Raw genomic sequence first — 13986 nt, forward strand, 5'->3', positions numbered from 1 at the left:
ATGGTTTAGGTATTTCTCATTTACAATCGCACTCGTTGTCCGGTTTACGTTGGGCTGTTTCCTATAAACCTCCTTAACGTCTCTCGTTTGCGTCCGCTTTTCCGAGCCTTGCTGGTAGGGAACCTTTCTATCCCAGTGTTTTCCTCCTCTTCCTTTGCTGGTTTACTTCTTTTTTGTGAGGCGCACATGCGCGTACGCCTGAGAGAGACGTTTGGTGCGATTGTAACGTGCGTTCATGTGCGTGTGTGTGTATGATTGCAATTGGTTGACTCGGCATATGGTTTGCCATTCGTTAACTTGTTGTACGCACTCTGGTGGTTTTTTGTTTTGAATTTTCATCATGTTTTTGTGTTTCTAGCGCTAGCTAGATAGCGATCACGCTTTCCATATTAGTTCGTGTGCCCCAAATTGGGACAGTGCCTCAAAACTGTGTACCACATTGTGCATTGCGTTGTGTACTATTCCAGCGAATGCCGTGTGGCGTGAATAGGTTCCAAAAGCATCAGTTCCATCAGTTGCCTTATTTTAACTTTAGCTTATTGAATCTGAACTAATTTATTCTTACCAATTCCGTTTCCAGCAGTCTGGTGATTTCTCTGTAGATACGCTATGAAACAATCAGCCCCTTTTTCGGTGGTCTGCATCTCGATTGTGTTCCGAAAAGGTGCTCTATTGATTACCTGACTCGTGCAGGGACTTAGATTATTGTTAATCGTTAACAACCAGAGTAAACAGTATTTCCATATACTCCTCCTCTCTTCTCATGCACATCGCACGCACGATAATTCCATAGGCGAAATGTCCAATGTTTAGTTTGCGCCTTTTCGTGAACGTGATGGGTGTTTGCCGCTGTTCGCGACAGCCTTGTCGGGATAACCACTGACAAACCCGCTGTTCCTGGGTAGTTCTGAGCTGGAAAATGCTCAAGTTCTAGCTCAGCACTCTGTAAAGGACCATGGGTTACGTTGGTTCTTACATTGGCACCGGTTTGAGCAAAAGGCACACTCAGGGAAAGCTCTCGCTCAGCTAGACTCTGTTCCTGGTTTGTACAATGAAGCATTTGACTCTTGCCTCGTAGCTTTCTTCTAATCCTCGTTGGGACCAGCTTAGCGCGATATCACGATGCATCATGGACGTCAGTCAGAACCAGATTTGTTTCTTGTCGATTATGACATGAACCAGATGCGAAGAGGAGGCGGTCCAGCGGGCACGTACCTTGTCTTATATGGAACCACTTGTTTCTAGTCTAACTATAAACTAAAAAACAAAATAAAATATCAATGGGAACCACACATAACATTTACACACACACAGACACACAACACACATTAAAAACACAAGACCGTAAACACTCCTCGCACCTTCCTAGTACTAGGGGATGGCGAAACAAATTCCCTGGAAAATAGCACAAAAAACCTTAGTAATGCCGTACGGACGAAGTAAGAATCCAAAACGAGGCTACTACCACACAAGAGGTGGGCTAAACCTTTTGAAACCTTTGCGGCACAGTATATTCCATGTTGTGTAAGGGCAATACATACAAACCAACAAAAAAGGGAACCAACCAACCTATCCTCCAAGATGAACGTCGCCATTCTCGAGAGCCATACAGTCATACACTCATTCATTGCCATAACTAGCCATAACTAAGTTACCCATTTTTAGACGATACTCTTACAACGACAACGTCTTGCCTCGATTTTTTTCCCTACCCATTGCCTACTATTACTATTATTACAACTACTTCTACTACTACTACCACTACGACTAAGCGATTGTCGAACAAAACACACAGTCAGAAGCCAGAAGTAGAGGGTAGGGACGGACAAGTGGAAGGATGAGTTATTTACTATACTTTATGACGTTTCTTTTCACATGTTGTCTAACCAAATTGTTGAAGGCCCGACGAGCACAAACGTGTGCTTTCGTTATTGTGATTATGTTGTGCTAATTCTAGGATAAGTTAAATTATGTCTTCAATTTGGCCATTCATTTGTTTGCTTGATCTCTGACCTTGACCATCTTGATCTTGGACATCACCCTTCTCCCGACCTCCAGGCACTACCCTGCATTCGCGATCTTCATTGTGGGTGTTTTTCATTTTCCTTTTCCGGCTGTGACCAAATGTGTCTGTATGAGCTTTCATACCGAATAACTCTGGAATGTAGTTGAGGAAATCGAAATATACAAGCGGTAGCGGAAGGAATAAAATTGAAAACTGATCCGAAATTTCGGGCATTTCTGTGGTGCATGGTGGTGTGGTTGTTAAGGGGTTGAACGAAACGAACGCCTCACCCGCGCGCTTGATCCATCATGTATGTCATTGGGCTCAGATGTCAGATCTTGGATCATTCGTTCGGGTGGTACACGTTGGGTTTTCGTTCACCAAATACCGCTTTTCCTTTCTTGTCGGAACTGAAGAAACGGTGCGTACTAAACATCCCCATATCGCTTGAATGCAAAATAAGGGGCTCATTTTCAATCGATAGGGGATGTGCCGGACGCGTACAGCACGGAGGTGGGCAACAGGCAATATTTTGAGCGTTAACCGGTGAATCTAAGCTAACGATCACGTATTTGCTGGCTGCTGTGTAATCCGCGGAGGGGTAATCTTGGGCGGCTCACTCGAGATGTTTTCCCTTTGATGAATTACACCGAGTCACTAGTTTACGATTGTTGAGTGCAGGACAACGCGTGGCTCAGCGTTGATCATGGATCTGGCACAGTGAGTGAAACTATTCGGCAGGAGAAGCGAAGGATGAAGCTTAGAATCTAATAACGAAAAGTGTTTCTCATCACCGACAAGCAGGGAATGTAGTATTACGGATCAAACCACACCTCTCTCCCCCACTTGTGATTGAATTTGTTTTTTGGTGTGCTTCTACTTTGATGTAAAAACTGTAGGCCCAACACCGCCACAATGCTTCTGGTGTCCCAAAACGGACCTGGTTCATCGTCCGGGAGAGGGTGGACGATACCAGTGAGCCGGTACATTAAGTTGGATAACGCAGGATTGTGTTTCGTAGGTTTTCGGTGTATCAAACTAATCAAAATATGGACGAAATAGAGCATAGTCAACAAATAGCGTCATGAAACGTTCTGCTATCGATCGATTCCGATCAGGGATTATGGCAAAATAATCGATAAACTCGGAATCCATTGCGTTACAGAGAAAACCATACTGGAACCAAACACATCCAAAACCATACCATAGTAGGCGCACAATGGCATTTCAAACAAACAAACAAAAAAAACTGAAGTGAAAAACTTGTAGCATTACCAGAAATTTTCTCTCTCGGTCCGTTTCTGCCACAACTCGCCCGATGACGACATTTTTGAACCAATAACCGATCTAATGCAAGAAACATAGAATGAGAAAGGAAAGGAGAAAAAAGGAAGGAAAAAAACGCTACACACTGCCTAATTTCACATAGTCTCAAGAAAAACGAACAAATAAAAGAACAACTCGCAATGTTAATTATAGTGGCGCGAAATACAAATGAATGAATGGAAAAATATCGCCCATTCGAACAAAAAAAACATAATGGGCAAACCCTATGAAAGCTAGCTGGATGGAAAACAACTAAAAGATGGAATAGCAAAAAGAAATAAGGAAGAGATGCAGAAGCAGAAAAAAAAAACAATAACTGTGTACCAAAAACTAGATGAACAAATGAGTATAAGAAAACGTAAAAAAATGCGTAAAAAAAGAATTTAAATAAACAAAAACCAGCATATGTGCAGGTAGCAGGAAATCAACTGTAAGTTAGTGCACATACCAAAAGCAAAAAAAAATCGAGAACAAATGAAACAATCGACACGCACAGGAGGATGCAGGAGCCCGCAACAAGCCGAAGCATGCCGACAACAAACGGCCGCACAAAGATATCAAAGCAAGGCGCAGGGGAACATACGAAGACACACACAAACACACAAACACACACGCGCACAAGATTGCACAAGATAAAAACAGACAGTTCAGAACGTCTCGTACCATGCTTAACCCTTTTGATTCTACGTACAAGAATGAGCGGAAATAGTTTCCTTGGAAAATGTAATGTTCAACTCGGTTCGGATGGCCATCGGAGTGGTAGTTGGGAATTGGATGGCGCGGTAGCGCGCGCGGATCGGAAGCGAAAGCCCTTTCGGTGCATAATCATAGTCGTAGCTTATATCTTATATCCAAATGACACAACCCTTCCGAAGTGTGAAAGTGACCGCGAAAGGCTTCCTCCTCCGAATCCGAAACCTGCATGACCCTCTCTCGTGGGTATGTGCCTGTGTTTCTGAGGCGACCGGATGATGGCTCCGGAGTGGTTGCATTCCCGGTGACGGTCGCGTTAGGGCGTGCATCTAGGGGCTTATGCTGGTCTTTGCGGTGATTGACTCGATCACGGTCCTTGGTCAAACGGAGTAGGACCCCCTGCGAACCTGCCCAGCCCAGCCAACCCGACTGCCAACGGTCGAGTAGTCACCGGAGAGACTGGTTTTTAGTATGCACTGCCCGCTGTTCGTACCAATGGCAGCCACTCGGCATCCGGTCGCCGGAAAACATCATTTCCCAACCCATCAATCAGACGCCAGCCAGGGGAACAATGGCGCTATGTGGTATCGAACGGCGAGTGTACTAATCAAACTACCTAACACACGTTCACCGGAGCTTCGCGACCGGAACGAAAACACATACAGTGCAACAGCAGGACGCTAGGCCAGCACTGTTTTCCTGTTTCCACTGGCCGTTCTCCTGTTTTGTTTGAATACTATTTATAATCAGCGTGTTTTGTGCTCTCGGTTTCCACTTTTCCTATGGCTCGGCTCCCTTGTTGGATCTGGAGCCTGGAGCTGGGCCATCCCGTTCTCAACTGACGCATGATTCACACATCATATCGAGCAACAAACTAATGCTGGGAGAAATCAAATGGTGTAATCCAGTTTTTATGCTTTTAAAGAGACAAGAACCATTGAATGGAGGGTGGCAAAAAAAAAAACAAACAAACATAGGCTACGGAGCGAATCGAAAGGCGTAAAACAAAGTAAAACCACTATTTCTATCATGCCGTATTGAAGCGTAATGGAGAAGAGCCTTTTTTGAGCCTAGCGTGTGAAGGGTGTACTTTGAATGTTTGACAGTGTGCGAACAAAACAAACCAAACCGAGATAGAAAGAAAAAGAAGAAAATTCAAACCCTTCAAAGAAGAGCGAAAGCGTGTACGAAATGGCAAAATGAAAAAAAGGACACAATGTAGGGTGCAAACTGTTGTCAGCAAACCTATCGATACTTCGGTAAACGTTACGCAAATCCTGCTGAAAGCCTGCAGTAAAAATGCTACCGCATTTCTTCGGAGAGGCTTTTACGCCAGAGAGTGCGTGTATGTTATATGGCATTGGTGGCTCATGTTTTGGCGCTGGTGCACACATTAGCGTCATTTATGTTGTATAATTATTCAACCTCAACCAATAGCAACGCCCTACGTTGGCTTTGCTGTAGACCCGATAACCGACAGTGGTAAGGCAGTATTTTGACGGCCGATCTGCAATTGATGCTATAACTTCAGATCAGGTCCGAAGTCTTTAGTATTGTTTTACCATGAATCCGTTTCCTGTGAGCAAAGTTTGTGTTCGTTTGGTTTAGCATTCCATTGACATCATGCCGAAACATAAATGCCGTGGGCTCAACAGGGCATAGTAGTTTCCAGGAGAAACCAACCAACCCATTCATCAACATCTGACCAATAAATGTACCCACTAGCACAAAACCATCGGCACAAAATCGGGTAGGCAAAACAGTACGGTGGAACAGCATTCGAAAAATGGAAACAGGAAGCAAACGCATAAGTAGCCCCTCGATCGCGGGGAGCGGGAAACGAAGTAGGAAACCAAAACCAAACCAAGCATATTAGCTGGAATGAGGGAAAATGAAGTAAATGCAAACAGAAGCCAGAAATGTTCAATAACAACTAAGCGTAAAGAGCGAGCAGATGGCAAAAATAAAGGGAAAAGAACAAAAGAAAAGAACATGTTCCGATTAGGGAGAGTGAAACTTACAAACAAGAGTTAAGAGGTAAGCCGCAGCAGGATACGTGGAAGGAGGAAAATCACCATTTTTACACATTTTGAGATATCGAAAATATTACACACGCGACCGTCGGCGAACGCTAGGGCGACAAAATAGTGGTTGAAAACGTGAAGGAGGGCGGGGGGTAAAACAAAAAAAAAAATATCGGTCACGCTGATCGGAAGACGCGAAAACTGTAGCTGCGAAAGGATGCGAGCAACGGGAGGAAACAAGAAACCAAACAAACAAACGACAGTAAAAGTGCGCTGAGATCGAGAAGTAAACAAAATATAGTCTATAAGAAAGTGAAGAAAGGAAAAATAAAAATAATGAAAAATGGTATAGAAATACAATTAACTTATTATGAATAACAAGAAAAATACATTATTAAGAACAAAACAAAAACACGATACCGTGTATTGCTTTCCGCGTTTAATCTGTTTCCTCTATGATCGTGGCATCCGAAGAAATCTTGGTCCTCATTTTGTTCATTTTTTTTTTTAACCGCTACCCTAACTAGCGACTCTAGGAATCGAGTGTCTTGTGTATTAGCTGATTAGTTAAGCCATCGATTCCATCATCTGAACTTAAAATTGTACGTCTTAATGGAGCAGATAATTATCCGTAGGAGCTCATTAAGCTATGTTGTTCTTCGCATAATACTTCCGTTTTATAATTGTGTCATAGTTTTAAAGACATGCTCTTGTAAACTCACACTATACTAACGTTGTGGTTCTTCCATAATTTTATAGTCAAAGCATCAAATGTACGCTTAGTCGGTTTACATGTGTGTCTTTCAATTTAATCAAAACAAATAAACTTAACTGTAACTAATGGTAAGTAAGATACAGTAATACAATGGAGTGGTCGCGGTCTTCTTGCTTCATATCAAATAGGTCGTCGAATTGTTGATCTAAACTATTGTGTTAAATCAGTAGTAAAAAATTGTTATTATACCATGGTTCCTTGGAAAACTTTGTTAATATTTCAGTTAAACGTTTCTTTATACTCACAATGCTGTATGTCCATGTCCTCTGCTTGATCTAATCGAGATTGTTGTCCGTAGATCCATCTTAGGAAAAAACTCATAGTTACGGTCTTGTAACAAAGTTATGTTTACTACAACATTCTACTCGCATGCAACGCACGCATTTTTCGAAGCGAGTTTGATCCTTTCCTACAATTTCCATCGTGCATCGTTTTTCCACCGGGCCCCGGAACGATGAGCAGCCAAAATGGCACTTGCAATCAATGCGCATGCGGTGCGACTTCTCACCAGCGCGGAGACGACGACTACGAGAGGAGCATAACTTGCTCACGAGATGAATTTTCCATCCGTCAGCAGCGGCAGCAGCAGCAGCAGCAGGAAAATCTATCATCCTGCCTTCTCTTGGGCCCTGTCTCTCACGCCCAAAAAGGCTGAGAGCCGTGTGTGCGAAAGCATACGCTATGGCGCTGCCATATCGCTCTATCGCATTCGATCCTTGAAAGGGGGTGGGAAAAGGTGGGGTAGGGGGCAAGGAGCTAGATCACACACGCAACCACCACTCACGCCAGGCGCTGTATGGGGAGAGCGACAGAGAGCGCCAGCGCCGGAAAATGAGAGCACTACACCACTGAGAGGCAAAGAGTGTGTGCAAAGTGTCATCATCGTGAAAGTTGGGAAAATTCTCTATGTTGTACCGTCGTCGTCGCCACCACGGCTTTCGTCACGCGCTGTTCCATCGAGCGATTTTAACGCGTCTCGTTTGATCCCGGTGCAGGAAAAGTGAGTTTTCTACATCCCCTGTGACGGTGCCTGTTGCTAGAGCGAGTAATTTGTCGTAGTTTTTGTCGGTGAAAACCCTCTAGCGGCCTTAGCGTAGGTCTAACCATGCCGTAGCAGTAGCAGCAGCAGCGGCGGCAGCAGCTCTTGCGTGTGAAAATTAGTGCTCGCGAACCGAGTCCTCCTAGTCCGGTGGCCACCCTTTTGCACTCGCTGGCGGCTGGTCAGCGGCCCAGCGGGTGATCTGACTATAACTCGACGTCTGGTGCCGATCATTTCCTTTCGTTTTTCCACCGCGACTTTGTATGTGTAAAAGGTGTTCGATTTTCCCCCATTTTTTCCATGTCCCCATTCCATTTGCGGGGCCCTTCCCTTCAAGCCCTTTTTTCGTTCGTTAAGCGCAAAAGGGAGCGATAAAAATCGTTCAGACAATCTTTTCGGTTTTGTGGCCGTCTTCCCTGGACCCTCTGGGTCGAGTTCATACCCGCCATCCCTTACCGCCTCCCTTTGAATCCCACCCGAATTCCCTTCCCACCTACTCGCCATCGCCAGCCCCCAGTGCCGTCGTCGATGTTGCCTTCACACCCAACAGTTCCATTTTTCCATCTCCATCAAGCCATAGGTCTCTCTTTTTCTTTTACTCTCTCTCTCTCTCTCTCTCTCTCTCTCTCTCGCACTTGAGCTCTATCTGCCCTGCTCTCTGTCTCTATCTATCTTTGGAGGAACGAAGTTTTCCGTGCGTAAGGTGTGTGAGAATTGTGACTTGTGCAGCAGCGATCCGGTGGCCGGTCATCCAAGAGCCAAGGATTTCCCGAGAGGACAGGGAAAAAAACAGTACTATTAAAGCCAGTACTATGCCAGTTTCTCTATTTCACCGAGAAAATGCATGGAACATCGTGTAACCATCTACTCAACCATGCATCGCGATAGCGAAGAAAAACGGCATTTTCCCAACGGGCTCCTGTGCGTGTGTGTGTGTGGTGGTAGAGAGACTGTGTGCGCGCGCGTGTGTATGTGGCTGTGGTTGTATGCGTGTGTCTACGGCGGTAAAGTGCGTGCCCGTGCAGTAACTGGTATGTGTGTGTGTGTGTGTACGCTTGTGTGAGCAAATGGAGACTTCTGCCATCGTCTGGCCTACTCGATAGCACTCTCGGTGGATCCAGAGCAGCTCCCGTGTATTACCTTAAGTATATCCAAGTGAGCGGATAGTTGTGAGGCCGAATATTGCGAGGAAAATGCCCCCCCCCCCCCTGTTTTGTGGGGTGTGTGATGGAGGCGCCAGTAGTAGTATCTACTACGAAAACACACGCACACACAGATACGCGCATACACGCTCGTATGTACGCTCATCGATCTCAGGCGTTGGTGGCGGCGTGACTGACCGCGCCTCTCGGTCGGTGTTCGCGTTCGCACACGCATCCAACCAGACGACATCCACACATCCATAGACCGTCCGGTGTCGGAGACGGGGACGAAGTGAGGACGACGGGACGGGTTCAATAGATAGAAAGGAAGACGAAACGATACTGGTGGCGCACACAAGTGTTTGCGCACACACCTGTGTCCGCCGTCAGGGATGCCACCTGCCCTCCGTGTCGTCTGAAGCCAATGAGACGATATACTGTGATAGTGAGAACCGTGCGAAGCGAGCGAGCGAGAGACAGGACAGAAAAGTTGCCTGGCACCCTGGACCGTAACATCCCTCTAGATTCGGTGGCTGGGAATGAGATAAAAGTGATCCAAATGCTGTGAGCTGTAGTAGAGTGTCACTATTGAAAGGAAGTTCCGTTAAACTGAAAGCGCCATTCGCCTGGAGTGCGTGTGTGACCGAGAAAAGAGGAGGGGAGGAAAAACTAGAGTAAGGCACCGAGACTAAGTGAGCGATATGAGTGAGACAGAGCAATTAGAATACTAAAACCGCCTCACAAGCGCACTCTTTTCACCAGGGTGTGGTGGAATGGTGTGTGTCACCAGAGCCTCGAGCCGACGTAGCCGTCAGTCAGCTCCAGCAAACCGCTTTTCTAGTTGGCATTTTTCTTTTCCTGCTCTTGATAGGGACTGAGGTGACGGCCCGACACCGTCTCTCAGTCTGTATTACTGACTTAACTGCTGCTGCTGCGAAACTTTTCTAAATTCTTCTCCCCCTATCTCCACACATACTGCGACTACTGATCAAAGTTTTTTACACTCTTTCCCTCCCTCACAAACAGCACAATTAACGCGTACACACGCGAGCACGGTGATCTAAGCCTTGGCAACCTGGTTCCGGCTCCTGCTAGTAGTTTGTTGATAACCCGGGAAAGCGGTAAGGGGTGCTGAAACGCGTCTCACCGTTCCGGTTAGTCTTCTTCCATCAAACGACACAGTCCTGTGGTGCTCCTGCCCGCTTGAATGTTGGATGCGGATACTGGAATACGGCAAACGATGATGGTGCCGAGACTTTGATTAAGCGCGCACCACCGTTACCCTCGGATACACGACGGAATCCCGGATTCAGGATACAATTACCACGGATCGATTGGAGGAGGGCCCAAGGAAAGCTTGACGCGAGGACGTACAAAGCAAACAGATACACACTAAAACACAAATCCGCAAATCCCACAGCCACACACAGAAACACACACACAAACACAGAAGTGTTTATTATCCTGGGGGCGCCGTAGAGCTACAGCACAATCCCCGTGGCACAATTGTTACGCACAAACGCAGCGCGCGATACTGTGCCACTGTGGATGCACAAAGGAAGCGCACAAACGTTGTAGAACGGACCGGACGACTGCAGGACGACCGTTAGCCACTAGTGTACGAGCGTAGTTTGGTGCTAGAGCGTGGTGCGGGAGAGATTCGTGTATAGTGAGCGAGAAGAAACGTCCGAGGAGACGAGACGAGAAGCATCGTTGTTTTTCGAAAGCCGACAGTAACAGAAACAATCGAAAATGAATGAGCTGGAAGCGCTACGGCAGGAGGCGGAAACGCTGAAGAATGCGATCCGCGACGCACGGAAGGTGGCGTGCGATACGTCGCTGGTGCAGGCGACCAACAATCTGGAGCCGATCGGTCGGATACAGATGCGGACGAGGCGCACCTTGCGCGGTCATCTGGCAAAGATCTACGCGATGCACTGGGGTAGCGACTCGCGGAACCTGGTGTCGGCCTCGCAGGACGGCAAGCTGATCGTGTGGGATTCGCACACCACCAACAAGGTGCACGCCATACCGTTGCGTTCGTCCTGGGTGATGACGTGCGCCTACGCCCCGTCCGGGAACTTCGTGGCATGCGGCGGTCTGGACAACATCTGCTCGATCTACAATCTGAAGACACGCGAGGGCAATGTGCGCGTATCGCGTGAGTTGCCGGGCCACACGGGCTATCTGTCCTGTTGCCGGTTCCTGGACGACAACCAGATCGTGACGAGCTCGGGCGATATGTCGTGCGGGCTGTGGGACATCGAGACGGGTCAGCAGTGCACCTCGTTCCTGGGACACACCGGTGACGTGATGGCGCTTTCGCTGTCACCCCAGTGCCGTGTGTTCGTATCGGGGGCGTGCGATGCTTCGGCCAAGCTGTGGGACATCCGCGAGGGTCAGTGCAAGCAGACATTCCCGGGCCACGAGAGCGACATCAATGCCGTCACCTTCTTCCCGAACGGGCACGCCTTTGCGACCGGTTCGGACGATGCCACCTGCCGGCTGTTTGACATCCGGGCGGATCAGGAGCTGGCGATGTACTCGCACGATAACATCATCTGCGGCATCACTTCCGTCGCGTTCTCCAAGTCCGGCCGATTGCTGTTGGCCGGTTACGATGACTTCAACTGCAACGTCTGGGACACGCTGAAGGCGGAACGGGCCGGCATCCTGGCCGGACACGACAATCGGGTGTCGTGCTTAGGCGTCACCGAGAACGGTATGGCCGTGGCGACCGGCTCCTGGGACTCATTCCTGCGAGTATGGAATTAAGTGTTACGGATAGCTGTAGTAATGAATTGGCAACAGAGCGCAGTAGTCGCGCTGGTGGTGATGCTCCTCTAGTGATGGCGGTGGATGGCGAAGAAATTGGCGAGTATCACTGTCACTGTGCCCTCTATGAGCGTGGAGCAAACGAGGCACCGCCAGCCAACCAACCAACCAGCCAGCCAGCCAGCCAGCCAGCCAGCCAACCAACCAGCCGCTCTTAGGTTAATCGCATGAGGTATATAATACAGATGATACATGATTTTTATTTCCAAACACAGAAGCAGATCTTAGGATTAACGGAAGTGCGGATGGTGCGAAACCAATAAGCTGCATTCATGCCATGAAGTTCCATTGCCATTGGTCGAGCATGCTGGCACGCGTTCGATAGGGAGGGCAGGAGCCGGGGAGTAACGGACACGTAATCTAGACGAACAGCTTTTGCGTCTCGCGACTACAACTAATACACTAATGGCCAGTTGATAAGTGGCAGAGTTTTACTGACAGACACCTCAACTGATCGCATCCACCCACAACGGTCGCACAAATGTCTCGCGCAAAACCCGAGTGGCATGCAAGTACGTGCGTGCCCTATCTCTATCATTAGCACACGACCGATCCACTAGATCGGCTAACGTCGACGATGATCCCTCTAACTTTATTTGGAAAAGCAAACAAACACGCATACCCATACACGCGCACATGGTAAACTCGTTCAGTATCGCTGTTTTGCATTAGCCTAGGTAGTGTGTTAGAGTATCCTCTCGAACAGCAGCAGCAGCACAACAAAACCACAGAGAGGTGGAAGACGCATGAAATCAATAAAATAGAAGTGTTCCAACAAACACATAAGCAGCAGACGCACTCCTTCGATAGGATGTACCGACAAACCAAAAATTAAAATTAAAGAGAGAGAGAGAGAGAGAGAGAGAGAGAGAGAGAGAGAGAGAGAGAGAGAGAGGAAACTAAGAAAAAATCATTTGGCTATGGGGAAGGTTTAGGCAGATTCAGCAGCAAAACAAGTAAACAAAGCTGAACAGAAAACAATAGATAAGAAGAGGGAAAGCCGTAGTGTTAAGGTAACTGAATACCGTTAAATCGTAACTGTAAGGTAAATGAATTGAGGGAATCGAAAGAACACGAAAAAAAAAACCAAAAGGATGAAGTCCCGCATCTCTAGAGGGACGAAGCTACATCGTTTTTACATTTGAATCGCTACCACACAAAGCTAGGAGCAGATGTTTACCATACACACACACACTCACACACATACACACACACACACACAGCAGCATGTCGCTTTCCGATATCCTGGCACCTTCATGTGTTTGCTAGGAGAGGTGGCAAGAGGATTTAGTTTTTTCGTAAAAAAAACACCCAAATCTGGCTCAAATCTTCGAGACGGATACATACGCACATACACACACACACACACATACACACATAAACATCATTTCACCGAGTTGGTGGTTCATACGATCCGTTATTAGCTTCTGCTGCAAACAAGGATCACTACAGTTCACTAGTATAATGATTATAGCCGGCTGTAAAGATGTAGATCGTAATACAGAAATAATAAAATCGATAAAATTGGGAAATGCAAGCAGGAAACAATCGCATTTATACGTTGTCATGTGGGCGAAGAAGGCAAAAGAAACATAGAGATGAAATGTTTTCATTTTTGTTTTGTTTCGGTTCGGTTTTTGCTAATGTCTAATAAATAATTCGCTTTGGAAGAAACAAACCAACAAAATAAAACTGTAGGACAAACCGTAATATTAACAAAGGCTAGAGACGGAGAAGATGTCCGAAAGAAAGTGTTCGAACCAGACAGAGTTTGATTGGGGCGCGAATGCACAAAGTTAAATTTAATTTAATAATACAAGAGCAGCACAAACAGGAAAATAGGGAAAGTGAGTAAACCCCCTCCAAAACACCTATTCACGCTTAAGCGATCTGCATGGAGCGTTGCTAAGACAACGCGAAAGAAGCTTCAAGAGAATCAACAGCCACTAGAGAGAAATGCTTATCTTTATCCCTGTGTGATCATATGATCGGGAAGTACTGTGGTATGCGTACGCGCATGTGTGTGTGTGTGTGTGTGTGTGTGTGTGTGTGTGTGTGTGTGTGTGTGTGTGTGTGAATGTGTACGTGTGATGAATGATTCCGAGGCTTAGTACGAGCATATCTAGTGGGCACCACGTTCATGATCA

General features: G+C 46.8%; 1 protein-coding gene across 1 annotated transcript in view; it reads left to right on the forward strand.

Moving 5' to 3' along the window:
- LOC125955558 (uncharacterized WD repeat-containing protein alr3466-like) overlaps positions 1-12738 on the forward strand; it is an 18274-nt gene extending 5536 nt beyond the window's left edge. Inside the window, exon 3 of the mRNA XM_049686691.1 lies at positions 10745-12738. Coding sequence (XP_049542648.1) covers positions 10745-11779 — 1035 coding nt within the window. The 3' untranslated portion in view covers positions 11780-12738. The remainder of the gene's footprint in view (positions 1-10744) is intronic.
- Positions 12739-13986: the final 1248 nt, after the last annotated feature.

The sequence above is a fragment of the Anopheles darlingi genome, chromosome 3 (genome assembly GCF_943734745.1).
Source record: "Anopheles darlingi chromosome 3, idAnoDarlMG_H_01, whole genome shotgun sequence".
NCBI classification, from domain to species: Eukaryota; Metazoa; Arthropoda; class Insecta; order Diptera; family Culicidae; genus Anopheles; species Anopheles darlingi.